General features: G+C 45.0%; 1 protein-coding gene across 1 annotated transcript in view; it reads right to left on the reverse strand.

The window, feature by feature from the left end:
• Positions 1 to 17,818, reverse strand: part of LOC311341747 (uncharacterized protein) — a gene marked incomplete at its 5' end in the record, with an annotated part of 386,212 nt that overhangs the window by 14,303 nt on the left and 354,091 nt on the right. The window contains 8 exon segments of the mRNA XM_084466545.1: positions 7,539 to 7,605; positions 7,764 to 8,047; positions 8,545 to 8,611; positions 8,787 to 9,064; positions 10,417 to 10,480; positions 10,663 to 10,946; positions 11,348 to 11,414; positions 11,594 to 11,877. Of these exon segments, the coding sequence (XP_084322671.1) occupies positions 7,539 to 7,605; positions 7,764 to 8,047; positions 8,545 to 8,611; positions 8,787 to 9,064; positions 10,417 to 10,480; positions 10,663 to 10,946; positions 11,348 to 11,414; positions 11,594 to 11,877 (1,395 nt within the window).

The following is a 17,818-nucleotide window of genomic DNA, read 5'->3' on the forward strand; positions in this document are numbered from 1 at the left end:
CAGATGGATGAGTGGTGTGGTGTGACACATTTCAGCCGTAATATCCTCACATAGCCACAGGGGGGCAGCACCGAGCACATATTATAGTTAAGAGGTAATATCCTCCCATAGCCACAAGGGGGCAGCACCGAGCACATGCAGTAAAGCTGCAACACTTGCAGATAGTCAAGAGGGGGCAACAACGGACACACAGATGAAGTGGGCGGGTTTAAACGTTGTAGAAGAAGCCTACTTTTACCTGTCTAAAGTGTCTATTTAAGCAACATTTTTAGATATTCAGCTTAAGAGACGCTCCACTCGTGTCATGTACAATTCCTCTCCTTTTGTTTCATAGACAATAGACCAAAACCTTTACCAAATAAAGTGAGTTAAAAGAGATCTTGTCTCGGCCGCCTTTTCTGGATTAAAAAGAACATAACAGTGGAGCGAACGAAATTCATCTGGCGAGTCAGGTTACGCAAACACATCACGTCTGCATTAAACAAACGGCATGTCTAAGTTAACCATTCCGTGTCATTACATGTTATATCACATTATATTAAGTTATAGCATCGCTGTGCACAAAACTACACCAGCTCACCTGTAAAATACACAGAACACAGGCGGCAGTCTTGGCAGAACGCGTCCTGGCGACTCGCGGGGCCTCTAGGACGAATGGTCGTTTTTGTAAAGAAAAAATGTCCTTTAAAGGCGATGACCCGGAAGTACTTGGAGGAAAGGCGGTTTGAATTCTAAAAGTGCTCAGGAAAGGAGCCTCGATGGATCCTTTAACCCTCCTTTAGCACAGGTTACTCCCATGGACCTGTAAAGAATGGACACCGGGTTGAAACATGGCGCCCATTCATTCCTATGTTAACTGCTCAGTGGCGTATATATATATATATATATATATATATATATATGAGTGGTGCAGGGCAACATCAAGGACGCTTCCGCATCATGGGAGCCTAGCCACGCCCTAGTGCGTGACGTTCCGGATATAGAAATATTCTCGTTCTCTAGTATTGTTAGCATTGTAGCATTCTTCCGAGCGAGCACAGTCGCATTGTTTACCGACCATGGCAGTATAAGTTACTAACCCCCCTGATTAGTCTCTATATGTGATACTATACGTGCACTGAGCCCTCTCGGAGGCCTGGCCGAAACAACATTTGTTTCAGCTGCCCACCCCTCCTTCTCCGGCAAATAAAACGCTTGAGGTGGCGTTTTGAAAGGAGAAAACTACATTTTAATAGTACATGGTCCAAAGATAATTATGATCCTTTTGATTGATATCCAGAGACAATTTGCGGAAACACAAATATTGTCTTTTCAGAACATGTTTATTATAAGCAAAATGCAATTGGTCAGAAATGCTACAGCACATGGCCACTTTAAATCTCTGCCTTTTTTATAAGAGCATTGAAATGTCGTAGCTTAATGCTAACATTAACTGCCTGTTTGAGGAGGGAGAAACGCCGGGGAAATGAACCTCACAATGCTGGATTAGTAATTCCTGTTTAATGTGTAGTCAGTATTAAACATGTTTAAGGCAAACCATGAGTCCTCTGCCTTGTTATTTCATTACTTATTTTCATGATTTAACTTTTTTTGTATCAAGAAACTTAAAATTGGTTGTCCAAATTCTGTTCATTGATAGTTTGCTCGGGAGTAGGGTTGCCACCCGTCCCGTCCCCCCCCCCCCCCCCTCAACAATCTCGTCTGCCCGCGATCGCGCATATCCGTCCCCCCCACCCCGCCCGTCAACAATCTCGTCTGCCCCCCCGTCAACAATCTCGATCAAGAGGTGTCCCTTATTTGAAACTCTGGGAGTTGGCAACCCTACTCGGGAGCAAAAAACTGTTGTCAATCATTCAACTCACTACAGCACATATAGTGAGTTTTGCACAAATGGTACACAAATCGTCACTTGTAGTCACGTATTTGATTTGAGGATATTGTAAATACTGGAAGATGTTAATTCTGGAATTGATCATGTTTAATGTTAATAATAATGAGGAAAATGAATGGCTTTTCTTGTCTCATTTACTTACCTAATATATTAGCATCAGATTCGTTTTGAAAGAACTGGATTTGCTCAATAGTTTAGGTCAACACATTTTATTGTCTGCATGGCAGACAACAAGAACATTTATCCCTCGGGGCTGCTTCTGGTGACTTAAAGTAGCGTTTCTCAACTGGTGGGTCGTGACCCAAAAGTGGGTCGCTGACTCGTTTTGGGAAAAAAATAATAATAATGAGCTAAAAATAATTCCAGTGATTAGGCCATCTGAGAGATGGGAATTTCAGTTATTTTTAGTGAGCCGGATCATTCGGATCGTTTTGACTTCTGATTCCTATGTGTAGGCCTATATATCACTTAAATGACTACGTTCAGCGCTACCTCTCTCTGCGAAAGTGGCTTCTTTGGTCCAGCTCGGGTCCAAGCAGAGGAGCAGGTCGGACGCTGAGCTTGATCTGAGAGAAGCTCTGTCGACCATCACCCCAGACTTTGAAACTCTTATCAGGAGAAAAGCACACCCCCAACTATCTCATTAGCTTCCCCCGATGCTTGTTGAGTAAAAACTGTCCGTTTAGTAGGCCTGCTTGAAGAGATTATATCTGTGTGTCTAAACACAGTAATGATGTTCATTTTTTTCATTATCACCAGAATCAGCAGCACGCCGTTTTGATGGATCAGTTTGTCATTGCTAGAGTGCTCTGTATGCCGGGATGAAAATGTTTGAATAAAAATGATTCGCGACATAAACATAATGACCATGGAAAATGTGGGTCCCAAGGCCAGACCAGCTGAGAACCACTGACTTAAAGCACTCTTACACTCCCCTTTCTAAATCATCATGTTAAGGGGAAACAAGCCAACCCATGGCACATTCCAGTCCATTCCATGATCAATCTTAAGCTTTATCAATCTTTCATCATAGAGCTAACCCTAACCTTTAAATAAAATTGGTCCTAGATAAGTTATTTTCTTTTTGAGAAGTTTTATGGGTGAAATATTAAATGTTAATTATTTCATGGGCACAATTCGTCCACCATAAGTTTTTCCTGTTTGAAAAGTTATATTATAGATTAGGTCTGGGCAATATGGCTGAAAGACAAATCACGATATACCATTATCATATCGATTGATATCGATAACCATTGATAATTTTAATGACCTAAAAAGACTAGGAATTACCATGCTGGATTTAAACACTTGTTTGACACTTAATTTGACCCTCCACTGTTCTTCATTGATAAATACTCCAATGTCGATACAACAATGAAAAACACTAAAATATTGTAAATAAGTATGGAACGGTGTCTGTGTAACAAACCCAGCTGCTAGATTCGGTGGTCCAGTCCTTTATCGATATATATTGAACATGTTTTATATTGATTTTGTATTGTATCGTATCACGATACAATCATTTATTATTTTATTGCCCAGGCCTATTATAGATTATAATCTAATGGCGCGTTTCCACCAGTGGATGTGGTTAGGCCGAGTACGATTAGGTCCGGTAGTGCGTTTCCACCGCCGACATGACCCTAACTAGTTTCTGCGCATATGTTGTGCGTAGCCTACTCAACCTCTAGTTGTAATTAAACCATCGCTATAATGTGGAAACCCCAGTCGATAATGCAACACATTTCTGAGCATATAATATAACATTTTGGTTCACCTATTACGTAATGAAGCATGCATAATACATTTCTCTGTACATTATGAAGCAAGCATAATCATTTTCTACTTATGAGTTGTTTTCACACATGTCCTCCGCATTTTTGCCACATTTATATATCATGAATTTCGACCCTGAGGGTGATTCACACTTGATACTTGATATGCGGACATCAATGTCGTTTTTAGACATCAGTAGAATCAACGGGGGGTTTAGGGGGCTGGGCTTGCAAGGGGCGGGATATGACGTAGGGTCTAAGTTCGCAAGAGGTGGGATAAGTGCGGCCTCTGTCACTGCAGTTTGTTTTGATTTGACCATCGACAAAATGGAGGCAGACCGGACAGAACTCGTCACGATCATCTTAAATGTTGCTAAAATTCTGCATCATATATTCCGTTGCATCCACAAAATCCAAAGCATCGATCAACAAAAGATGAGTTAGAGACAAATGGAAGAAACGACGAAGACTGCGTTACCAGAGCAATTTTTTGTGCTTAATTTCATATGTAACAAACACTGACAAATGTAGTTGATTTGTGTTTAACTGAGAAAACAGGGAGTGGAAGTACGGGACCCTACTATGTTCAGCTAACTTGTCAATAATAAATTTTTTTTTTTTTTTTTACAAGATTAATTGTACATTGGCTACCTGACGTAAGTTTTTTTTTACCAGAAGAATACATCATTGAGATTAAACATCTCTTCAAGTGACCTGGAAAAGACAAGCAGCAGTAGCCTACAGTCTCAGACTACACACAAAACATTAGAAAAATAAAACTGAAAGTTGGCAGGGGTGAGGCGATGCAGAGTACTGACAAACAGGTGCGGCTAAGTCCGGACCCCGGCCACTTTGAGGTGGAAACGCAAACCGTACCTCGCCTAACCGTACCACGCCTAACCGTACCACGCCACTCGGTGGAAACGCGCCATAATGCTCTAAAATTAAATCAAATATTGTCCAACAAATAAGTGATTCTTTAGATATCAATTATTTACAACGATAAAAACAGAAAGCGTATCAAAAGTTGGAAAGCCTCTTTAATCATGATGAAAAAAACCCCTACAGCAGTCATTTCAACGAATACAGGATAGAGGTGTCAATCAAAGCTTCTCGTTGCCCATGTGATTGAGAATGTGCACACGCAAAAGGCTCAGGTTGCTGAAGCTGGCCTTGCACTCCAGACACACGAAGTGCTTCTCCCCGGAGTGAGTCCTCATGTGGATCTCCAGGCTGCCTTTATCTTTGAAGCTCTTCACGCATTGGTCACACCTGTAGGGCTTCTCCCCGGAGTGAGTCTTCATGTGGGTCTCAAGGCTGGCTTTCTGTGTATAGCTCTTCACGCATTGGTCACAGCTGTAGGGCTTCTCCCCGGAGTGAGTCCTCATGTGGATCTCAAGGCTGGCTTTCTGTGTATAGCTCTTCACGCATTGGTCACAGCTGTACGGCTTCTCCCCGGAGTGAGTCGTCATGTGGTTCTTCAGGTTGGTGCTATCTCTGAAGCACTTCATGCATTGGTCACAGCTGTAGGGCTTCTCCTTGGAGTGAGTCATCATGTGGCACTTCAGGTGGTGGCTTCGACTGAAGCGCTTCATGCATTGGTCACAGCTGTAGGGCTTCTCCCCGGTGTGAGTCTTCATGTGGATCTGCAGGCTGCCTCTTCGACTGAAGCGCTTCGTGCATTGGTCACAGCTGTAGGGCATCTCCCCGGAGTGAGTCCTCATGTGGTTCTTCAGGCTGGAGCTTTCACGGTAGCTCTTCGTGCATTTGTCACACTTGTAGGGCTTCACCCCGGAGTGAGACATCATGTGGATCTTCAGGCTGCCGCTCTGGCTGAAGCTCTCCATGCATTGGTCACAGCTGTAGGGCTTCTCCCCAGAGTGAGTCCTCATGTGGAGCTTCAGGGAAAGGCGCTCTCTGAAGCGCTTCGTGCATTGGTCACAGCTGTAGGGCTTCTCCTCGGAGTGAGTCCTCATGTGGAGCTTCAGGGTGGCGCTATGTCCGAAGCGCTTCGTGCATTGGTCACAGCTGTAGGGCTTCTCCCCGGAGTGAGTCCTCATGTGGGTCTTCAGGGTGGAGCTATGTCCGAAGCGCTTCATGCATTGGTCACAGCTGTAGGGCTTCTCCCCTGAGGGCTTCTCCCCAGAGTGAGTCCTCATGTGGGTCTTCAGGTTGCCTTTATTTAGAAAGCGCATCATGCATTGGTTGCACCCGTATGGCTTCTCCTCGGTGTGGCTACTCATGTGGATGGTCGTCTTGGTATTGTCTGGAAAAGTCAGCCCAGTCAGCTCCTTGCGGCGGACTAAGCGGTTCCTAAGCTTCAGGCCCGTGGCCACGCTCTGGTCCGCAGACAGCGAGCTCGAGGCCTCCAGTTCAGACGTGGTGTCATGGCCGTCCACCGCCAGCGGGCCCTCCCCTTTTCCGAAGACGCTCAGGATCCTCAGCTCCCCGTTGTGACTGGACATGTTGGAGGAGCCAGGGGCGTCCACATGCAGACTCTCTGAGGTGGCGCCACGCTGCGTGCTGCCGTCTCTAATGTCATTGCAGTCTTCTGCAGAGAGGAAAACAAAGAAAGAGTAAGTAATTGTATTAACTTATTATCTGCACAAAGGGATACTGTATGTACTTTGTACACGCACACACACTTGTGTATTGGAAGAATTATATTTGGACATTCTCCAGACAAAGGCTCCAGCTGAGAAAGCAACACTACATCTCCCCCTTTTAAGGATGTGGGGAGGTCATAAAGACACAACCCAGTCATCTATAGTTTCCTATCACCTGTTTTACCAACTGTAGTGATATTGGGAATCAGAGCTGATCTCAGCATTCCTGACACCTGTCCAGTGTTTCCCACAGACCAGGTAGCAATGTGTGGTGCCCCCCTGCAGGGTTGGCAACTTTTGGTTGGCCGGAGTGAGACTCTGTAGAATCTTTTAATGCTTACATTATAACCAGGGGTGCACAGAACTTTTTAAGTGAGTTACTCATTTGAGTATCAGGAGATGGTGTTCGGTACACACTCCACACGTAGCGTCGTTTTGATAATGATAAAAGGCGATTCCACCGCGGGTGGAGTTGTTGACGGCGGGGGGGGGGGGGGGGGGGTCCAGTCCATCACTGCCACGGAGCTACAGGATGTCTCACAGTGACGGACGTTGCGATCAGCTGATTTTGCGCAGTTCTCCAGTGTGCGAGCGGTGCGCGGCGTACAGCGCACACAGCGCTCCGGCTCCGTTTGCCTTTTTTTGCTCTGCTGGGGAAACGCAGCACAAGATAGCACAAGATACACGTGTAGTTTTGTTTTGATGACCTGACGGTGAGTTACGCAAAAGCGCCGTACCAGTTATGTTCACCCCTGATTATAACCGTGGGTGGAATTGTTGACGGGGGGAGGGGGGTGGAGGGTTGGTACGGGATTACGGGCTGGCGGAGTTGTTGATAGGGGGTTGGGGGGGGGGGGGGGTGACAGCCGCAGCAATTTAGCGCTCATCCGAAGCAACGAGAGATCGAACAGGTTTTTTTTTTTTTGGCGTGACATTTATTGCGTGTGCGTGAGATATTTATACTTAAAAATCGCGTTAAAATAAAAATACATTTAAAAAGCAGAATCAATTTGTGGCGTTCGTTGTTGAATCTGTGGCGCTGCGCCACACATTGGTCTATGTATGGGAAACACTGCTGTCTGCCATGACGAAGATGTAAATCCTTCTACTATAAACTGTAAGTAGTCCTTGTGTTTTAGCAGGGCTCTGGTCCTGATGTGCTTTCAAAAGAGGACCAGGGTCTTTAGCGCAGGTAGAATAGAGTACATTCTCAGTTGATACAGGTCGTTTGCTTGCTTGCAATGTGATGCAATGTGTATTACTAACCTACAGCGGGCATGCCTCCACCAAGATCCTCTTCAACCTTGATTGAAATGGTGTCTGGGGTCTGCTGCTGTCCACATAAAGAAGGAAACACACATCAGACATATTCTTTCATTTGCACAGAATAGTTATCAATCCCCACTAACGACATATTGAGTCATAAAGGTGTGTGCTTTCGATGTGTGTGCTGGAGTTGTAAGGATGGTGAATGAGAAGATGATTTCCAACCTGCACACTCAGCTCCTCACGGCGGACCAACCGCTCTCCACGCTCCAGGCCCGTGGCCACGCTCTGGTCCACAGACAGCGAGCTCAGGGCCTCCACTTCAGACGTGGTGAAGAGGGTGTCATGGCCGTTCACCTCCAGTGGGCCCGCCCCTTTTCCGTAGACGCTCAGGATCCTCAGCTCCCCGTTGTGACTGGACATGTGGGAGGAGCCAGGGGCGTCCACATGCAGACTCTCTGAGGTAGCGCCGCGCTGTGTGCTGCCGTCTCTAATGTCATTGCAGTCTTCTGCAGAGAGGAAAACAAAGAAAGAGAAAGTAATTGTATTAACTTATTATCTGCACAAAGGGATACTGTATGTACTTTGTACACACTTGTGTATTGGAAGAATTATATTTGGACATTCTTTCAAACTTCTATTTGTTGATTATACCTTTTCCTTGTTCCCCTTGGGGGGGGGGTCAAGGGTCAAAGGCTCCAGCTGGGAAGGCACCGCTACATCTCCCCCTTTTAAGGATGTGGGGAGGTCATAAAGACACAACCCAGGTCATCTATAGTTTCCTATCACCTGTTTTACCAATACTGTAGTTATATTGGGAATCAGAGCTGATCTCAGCATTCCTGACACCTGTCTGCCATGAAGATGTAAATCATTCTACTGGGCTCTGGTCCTGATGTGCTTTCAAAATAGGACCAGGGTCTTTATTGCAGGTAGAATCCAGTACATTCTCAGTTGATACAGGTCGTTTGCTTGCTTGCAATGTGATGCAATGTGTATTACTAACCTACAGCGGGCATGCCTCCATCAAGATCCTCTTCAACCTTCATTGAAATGGTGTCTGGGGTCTGCTGCTTTCAACATAAAGAAGGAAACACACATCAGACATATTCATTTGCACAGAATAGTTATCAATTCCCACTAACGACACATTGAGTCATAAAGGTGTGTGCTTTCTATTGGTGTATGCTGGAGGTGTAACAGAGAGGGCCTCTCTTTTGGATGGTGAATGAGAAGATGATTTCCAACCTGCACACTCAGCTCCTCACGGCGGACCAACCGCTCTCCACGCTCCGTGGCCATGCTGCAGTCCACAGACAGCGAGCTCAGGGCCTTCAGTTCAGACGTGGTGAAGAGGGTGTCATGGCCGTCCAGCGCCAGTGGGCCCTCCCCTTTTCCGAAGACGCTCAGGATCCTCAGCTCCCTGTTGTGACTGGACACGTGGGAGGAGCCGGGGGCGTCCACATGCAGACTCTCTGAGGTGGCACCGCGCTGTGTGCCGCTGTCTCCAAAGGCATTGCAGTCTTCTGCAGAGAGGGGGAAAAATGACAAAAGCCGTTTCTCAATACCAAGTACGCAGACTACGTACTCGCGGACTTGGAAGTATGTACTTGGCAAGTCCGGACTTCGAAGTACAGACTTCCGAGAACACACCTGCAATTGGAACAGCAGCGGACTCGATGACGTCACCAACTCAGCTCTGTTAACTGCTTTACGGCCTCATGTAGGCATACTGAACAATATAAACAAATTATATAAAACTAAACCCCAGCCTCTTTCATTTTAAAATAGTATGTTAATATTTTTAATGAATATAAATGAAAAGATATGCTTGTCGTGTGTATTTATATACACACGACTTTTTATATGTAGGGTACAGATGCGCGTGCCTAACTGCCTATGTAGTTGGAGAGTAGGCTATTATAACGAATAATAATAACGAATGAGCGAGAAATTACACAGATTAGAACACACACACACACACACACACACACACACACACACACACACACACACACACACACACACACACACACACACACACACACACACACACACACACACACACACACACACACACACACACACACACACACGGGATTTTTGTTGCCGTTGCAATGGGTTTCCTCTATCAGCAACGCATACAATATAAACTAATTATATAAAACAAAATGTCAAGGCAATATGTATGTCAATATTTTGAATGAATAGGCCTACATTTTTGTTATTATGTAAAATGTTCCTATATATAGCCTATTATTATAGCTTACATATTTTAAAACATGGGAATGCATCCTGGGATATTTAACGGTCCCAAGTCCACACGAGTCACCTCCGATGCATCCTCAGTAGAACAGACTCATTGAGAACACTTCCGGGTTTTACGACAGTACTCGCGTACTTGGAATTGGAACAGTACCTGGACTACCACTGATGACGTTTCACAAGAACGCAAGTACACGAGTACAGACGAGAACGCGAATTGAGAAACGGCTAAAGTAATTGTTTTGATACATCATTTGCACAGAAGGAGAAGTGTGTATTTGTACACTTGAAAGAAACAATTTAAATGTATGTGTATGCAACATTGACACAGAGGGTTTAAAATGTGCACTGCAGACACAGATACAGAGTTTTGGAGAGGGATGTCACCTCCTCTATAAACCAGCTCATGTGGCATCCGTCTTGAAACCCTTCTGGCCTCTGACTGTTTTCATCTTTGAAATGCAACTCCCAAGTTTGACTGGTGTTTTATCAGGCTCTGGTCATGATGCTTTTCCAAAGAGGACCAACCAGGCTCTTTAGCACAGGTAGAATCTAGTACATTCTCAGTTGATCCAGGTCGTTTCCTTGCATAGATGCAATGTGTATTACTAACCTACAGCGGGCATGCCTCCATCAAGATCCTCTTCAACCTTAATTGAAATGGTGTCTGGGGTCTGCTGCTTTCAACATAAAGAAGGAAACACACATCAGACATATTCTTTCATTTGCACATAATAGTTATCAATCCCCACTAACGACACATTGAGTCATAAAGGTGTGTGCTTTCTATTGGTGTGTGCTGGAGGTGTAACAGAGAGGGCCTCTCTTTTGGATGGTGACCGAGAAGATGATTTCCAACCTGCACACTCAGCTCCTCATGGCGGACCAACCCCTCTCCGCGCTCCAGGCCCGTGGCCACGCTGTGGTCCGCAGACAGCGAGCTCAGGGCCTCCACTTCAGACGTGGTGAAGAGGGTGTCATGGCCGTCCAGCACCAGCGGGCCCTCCCCTTTTCCGAAGACGCTCAGGATCCTCAGCTCCCCGTTGTGACTGGACATGTGGGAGGAGCCAGGGGCGTCCACATGCAGACTCTCTGAGGTGGCGCCGCACTGTGTGCTGCTGTCTCCAAAGGCATCGCCGTGTTCTGCAGAGAGGGGGAAAAAAGAAAGTAATTGTTTTGATACATCATTTGCACAAAAGGAGAAGTGTGTACTTGTACACGTGAAAGAAACAATTTAAATGCATGTGTATGTAACATTGACATAGAGGGTTTAAAATGTGCACTGCAGACACAAATTCAGAGTTTTGGAGAGGGATGTCTCCTCCTCCATAAACCAGCTCATGTGGCATCCGTCTTGAAACCCTTCTGGCCTCTTGACTGTTTCCATCTTTGAAATGCAACTCCCAAGTTAGACTTGTGTTTTATCAGGCTCTGGTCATGATGCTTTTCCAAAGAGGACCAGGCTTTTTAGCGCAGGTAGAATCTAGTACATTCTCAGTTGATCCAGGTTGTTTCCTTGCATAGATGTAATGTGTATTACTAACCTACAGCAGGCATGCCTCCATCAAGATCCTCTTCAACCTTGATTGAAATGGTGTCTGGGGTCTGCTGCTGTCCACATAAAGAAGGAAACACACATCAGACATATTCTTTCATTTGCACAGAATAGTTATCAATCCCCACTAACGACACATTGAATCATAAAGGTGTGTGCTTTCTATTGGTGTGTGCTGGAGGTGTAACAGAGAAGGCCTCTCTTTTGGATGGTGAATGAGAAGATGATTTCCAACCTGCACACTCAGCTCCTCACGGCGGACCAAGCGCTCTCCACGCTCCAGGCCCGTGGCCACGCTGTGGTCCGCAGACAGCGAGCTCAGGGCCTCCACTTCGGACGCGGTAAAGAGGGGGTCATGGCCGTCCAGCGCCAGCGGGCCCTCCCCTTTTCCGAAGACGCTCAGGATCTTCAGCTCCCCGTTGTGACTGGACACGTGGGAGGAGCCAGGGGCGTCCACATGCAGACTCTCTGAGGTGGCGCCGCGCTGTGTGCTGCTGTCTCCAAAGTCATCGCCGTCTTCTACAGAGAGGGGAAAAAAAAATACAGAAAGTCATTGTTTTGATACATTATTTGCACAAAAGGAGAAGTGTAGTGAAAGAAACGATTTAAATGCATGTGTATAACATTGACACAGGATTTAAAATGTGTACTGCAGACACAGATTCACAGTTTTTGGAGAGGGATGTCTCCTCCCTAGACTCAAAGCTCAAGCAGGTGACAAGGTTGAGGGCACTAAACGAACACCAGCGCAAAATTATCTGAGCCCAACATGATCACAGCTTTGTTTTACTAATTTCCATTGATAATAATGCATAATATCCATCATCGGGGGTAACTACATTAGCATGTCTGTAGTCCATAGTTCCAAGTGCGGGTGGTGACGTATATCATTCGCGTTGAGAGCAGCGAGGGGCTGTAGTTCACAAAGCGGCCTCACACAAAACCTAACATTATCAAACTTCTTCGCAATAAATTGTAGTTTTCTTTGCATGAAAAACTCTAATTTAAATCCACAAACAACATATGTGTAATCCGGGGCATATAAAGACTGGGACCAGAAAACAATTACTTTCTCTCCATTGAAACCCGGTCATATTTTACGATCTCATAGGTCCCATGGGGACCACCGGAAGAGGCGGGACTTCGGCACTCTATAGACCACTTCATAGCTAAAGTCGCTGAACTTACCCTCAGATTCAAGTTTGCGTTTCTTTATCTGACTCTCTGGCTGGGGAGGGCGATTGTATCCCAACCACAACTCTGGGAAAGGATTATCCTCGGTTGGTTTTTTGTCAACAAAGTGATAGGAACAAACAAAAACGTTGCGGGGTGGTTTCTTTACGTTCAATGCCTTCAGCCAGGTCCTTGAGTTAAAGTCGGTATCAGGCTTGCGAAAAAATGAAAACAATGGAGCGCATGGACATTGCCTCTTCGTAGCTGGTTTGTGGTCGTAGCACTCTCTATCTAACCACTCGTTCAGGTGCTTTCTAGAGTTTTTACAACCAACTGCCGCACACGTCGTTCCCGAACCACTTTTCTTCATGTTGTAATTGTTATATCCTCTTTGTCACTGCGACAAAGCAAACCCAGCCCGCCAGAACGGAAGTGGATTGCATCGACGAGAGTTGATGGTGCCTTCTGTTTGTCCACCCGACTCGATCTGCGAGTCGGATTTCCGAGTTACGAAACGGAAGTTGCAAATAGCACGCCCCCGAGGTCGTAAAAACGACTCGTCAACTCATCTGAACTCAGAGGACCCCGAGTTCAGTTTTTCCACCGCCAGTACCTACTCGACTCGACACGCCTTATTTGCGTTTCCATTGTTAAAAAAAGTACCTGGTACCTAGTACCGGGTACTTTTTTTTAGTACTACCTCCGTCGAGGTTCCAAGCGAGCGGAGTAGGTACTTTTGTGTGACGTAAACAGGCTGCTGGTAACTGATTGGCCATCGGCTGTAAACGGGAATATTCACTCAAGTTAAGTTGTGTCCGGCGTGGTTGGAGTCCACGAACCCGCTCCCGAGGGGGACACTGATCAGCGTTTCGCCGTGTGTGTCGCTCCTTTCCCGGGGCTAGAGTTAGGCTGCGCGTCGTTATGTGTGTCCGGCGTGGCTGGAGTCCACGGACCGGCGTTTCGCTGTTTCGTTTCAGTGTCGTTCCTTTCCTAGGGCTCGAGTTTCGCCTCTATCAACGTTACCGTATGACAACAATAGACGCGCAGTCATTGCGCTTTTTATTTTATTTCCCATCATAACCTTTCCCGGGAATCAGGAAATAGTCTTGATCAGATTCAGATTTCCCGGGAATCGCGTCTCCCGGGATTAAAACCTAATGACGACCCGCCCATGGTGGAGAGGTTCTTTTCTACGACCCGCCCACATTGAAGAGGTACTTTTTTTAGATGGAAACGCAACCAAACCGAGTTGAGTCGAGTCGAGTCGAGTCGAGTTGGTACTGGCGGTGGAAAAGCGGCAAAAGATGGCTACTCCGAGCATCACATGTAAAAACATTGGTGGTTTTCTACTATTTTAAGCACTTGTGTTTTTGATGTAACCAAATGAAGAAGTCGTACACATAGCACTGTATACTGTTACCTATAGGCATGTCGTTACAGTCTTATTATGTTAAATGCGTTATGTTAAATACCGCCTATTTTGTAGCTTGTGCCGCTGAAATTGGCGCTCCATGTTGCTATGACAACGATGCCGATTCTTGAGCAGAAAGCAGAGCTCCGACTCGCCTTGTTGTGTGTGTGCCAAATAGAACGAAAAACCCGGGGTCACTCGTTTTATGAGACGGATGTGACGTCACACCCGAGATGCAAGTCGCGATTACGAGACAAAGGATTTAGAGCGGAAAGGGACCACTGAAGGAGTCCCGCCTCCGAGGCTCCGGTTCCCTCGGTCAAATGTCTATGGGAAATAACATGGGGTTTTTGAATGATCGTACATAACAAACTCTGTAGGTGGCGAAGAAGTAAAAGCTGCGTCACGTTTTGAACTACACACTTCCCCCATCTAGTTTCGACTGGGTTTTTGGATTGTCTGTCCCACTAAAGTAATAAACTATTAGTAATGCTACTTTAAAGGCACCAGCTGTTTACGTTTGGTTGTAGTCTTCTCGCTCGGTTCTCCGTCTCAACAGTAGGGCTCGGAAAACGATTTCACAAAAAAAAAAATCGTATTTTCTGCATTTCTGTTAAATACATAGAATACATTCCGTTACACGGAGTAGCCCACAAACGCATCACGTCTGCATTAAACAAACGGCATGTCTAAGTTAACCATTCAGTGTCATTACATATCACATTATATTAACTTATAGCATCATTGTGCACAAAACTACACCAGCTCACCTGTAAAATACACAGAACACATTCCTGTGTTCCGAAGAGGAGGCTGCAGTCTTGCCATAACGCTTCCCTGCGAGTCGCGGTCTATGGAGACGAGGCTGGAGCGCTCCTGTGCTGCCGAGCGTCTGTGAGCCGAAGTCCCGCCCTTTTCCGGTAGACCCCATGGGACCTATGAGATCGTAAAATATGAATGGGTTTCAATGCAGAGAACGGAATTATTTTCTGGTCCCAGTCTTTATATGCCCCGGGTTACACATATGCAGTTTGTGGATTTAAATTATAATTTTTTGATGTCAAGAGTTTGACCGTGTATTGTGCAATTGTTCAGTTAAAAGCTGTATTCGGCTGCTAAGCATGCGTCAACAATGCCGCCATCTTGCCGCGGGGTAACCACCTGAATGAATGAACGTCGAAGGGACAGAGGACCTTTCCCAATCACTCTACAACGCCTTATTTTAATGCAATATTCAAGCGTGTTCAAAAAAGGATAGGATCGTTCTGCCTGTTAAAGCCCTGGTGATACAAAACATAGCGCGCGGCTGCCCCCTAGTGGAGTGGCTGGTGCATTTACGAACAAACATAACACGAAACTGGTTGAATTCAGCACAGAACACCACATACCCACACCCGTCAGCCCCACACAACTATCTAGTCCCACACTTTAGTTATCCTGTCCCTGGCAATTACATGACTTGGAACCCCTGTAGGCCTACACCTCTTGTAACTCTAGGTTCAGATATCCATCAGAACAACTGCCATAGTTTACTAAAGCACTCTAGATCACTTTTAACTTAATCTCAATAATAACCCCTTTTTTCTTCAGATACATTACATGTTTTTGTATGTGCTTCTGTGTGTATCTTCATTCACCCTTGCACCTCAATGTCCATCCCGGTCCAGGGCTGCCACAAAGTGTGATATGATGGACCTTTGTAGTTCATCTGCAGATTGTTCATGCCTGCTTCCACCTCAGATGGTTTATCTAATTCCTCCTAGCTCTGCATCCTTGCTGACGCCGTTCCGACATAAAAAGGGGGTCGCTCTGTTCACGCGAAACTAAATTTAAGGGTACAATAAGAGCATAGAGTCAAGACACTTGTGTGTCCGTTTTCCCTTCATCACACAACAACACACAGAGATTTAACTTGATCCATTGGGCCACGCATTGACGTGTCTCACACAAAGTTGGGGACACAAAGTGTCTATGTGCATCAGGGAGATTAGACAGTTAAATGAGCAATGTCACCTTGCAAGTCTCTACTTGTTGTGGCAGTACCAGAGTAGTATGGTAGTATCGTCAAAGAAGTTCACAGGCATCTGACGGGCGAACAAGACATGATTAAGCTGCTAAACATTTATAGTTGTTGTTGTTATTGTTTATTTGACAAACAACAACAAACAGTGTGAACAACAAGACTGATACACAGTCTTGTTGTGAGATCTCCCATGATGCTTTGTGCAATGTGTTGATGTGTCTCAAACAGACAAAAAAGTCATTTAGCTAATGGCTTGCTGCATACAAGTCTGGTGGGGTCAGACAGTAAACCAGGTCATGGTCCAGTCGTCAGTATGCCTATTAGCTATGAGTACCATACCTAATAGTCTATACAAATAATGTTTGCAACTATCCATTGTCCTTCAAATGTCCCTGTTCAAGCCGTTGCAAAGTGATCTGTGGAGATAGAGACATCTGGGCAAGTAAAATAGCAGTCTGGCCTTAATCATTCATAAGTAAGACAGACATCTTACATCTCTCTTTTATTAGTTTCTCTCGTTATTAGAGGGACATATTATTGGAAAATAATATTTAAAAAAATCAAAATTCTAAAATATTACTCTTTACTAATTTAGAATGGAAACATAGAGGAAGAAATACCACCATGTATTTATCTCCCATTTAATATTTTAGCGTTTCAAATTGGAGAGGAAGGTATAGAGGCAGACAGAGAAAGACAAGGCCTGAGCTGGTAATTAAAAAAAGCATATTTATTATATTATCAGAATGATAATATTGCCAACAGTGGCAAACCACGACCCTAGACGGTGTGTATAAGTGGTACCGTTAAAGGGATACACAGAGATATCTGTAAATTGGCATTTGCCAGTCTTATCCGGAATCAGACAACTTTTTTGATTCAAAATTCATAATTGTGTGTCCAGAAGCATTGGTTTCCTGTTAGCCGCCTTCATTGACTTGCAGACCTACAGCTCCTCATGTGAGGGGAATCAACTTTTATTTTCCAAAGATTTCCAATGTGGACCGAATAGACGCTTATTCAAAACGAGTCTCAGTAACAACACATGATGCAGTTTGCAAGCAATTCTAGGAGTAGTTGTGTAGTTGTGAGTGGCGAGTAGCTACTAGCTAGTTAGATGGTTAAGTCAAGGTATTAGGTTAGAGGTTATAGACAGCATCTACTGTATATAGAGCTGAAAGGTATAATATGAAACATTTCCACAATAAATTATCTAAAAACGACGAGAGCAATGTTTGTATCACTTGTTTTGTATCTGTGAAAATATGACCTCTGTTTGACTGATAGATAGAATGGAAACATTACTAGCAACTGCAGCCATTTAAGAGGGAAATTAGAAGGTGGTTGGATATTTTCAAACATTATTTGTATAGACTATTAGGTATGGTACTTAGTTGGTACTTAGTTGGTATGGTACTTGTTTACTGATGACCCGAATGTGACAATTTTTTTGCTAATTTTACTGTCTGACCCTACCATACTTAGGCCTACATGAAGTAAGCCATTAGCCAAATTACTTTGTGTGAGACACGTCAACACGTTGCACAAAGGAGAACAGGAGCTGTGTGTGTGTGTTATAATGTTGTGTGGTGCAGGGGAAACAGACACACAAATGTCTCCACTCTTTTTATTGCTGTACGGTTGAGCTACCGACTCTGCTGGAGTACCAGCAGTGTTTTTTGCTCCACCTTTTTGTATAAAAAAAACTGCAGTAGCTTGACCAAGGAGCAATTGAATGTCTCACAGTAAGGAACGTTGCGATCAGCTGATTTTGCGCAGTTCTCCAGTGTGTGTGCGGTGCTCAGTGCGCACAGCGCACATGAGCACACATTTCAGTGCACTCATCATTCGTT

The sequence above is a fragment of the Micromesistius poutassou genome (genome assembly GCF_964030765.1).
Source record: "Micromesistius poutassou genome assembly, chromosome: 4".
Taxonomy (NCBI): domain Eukaryota; kingdom Metazoa; phylum Chordata; class Actinopteri; order Gadiformes; family Gadidae; genus Micromesistius; species Micromesistius poutassou.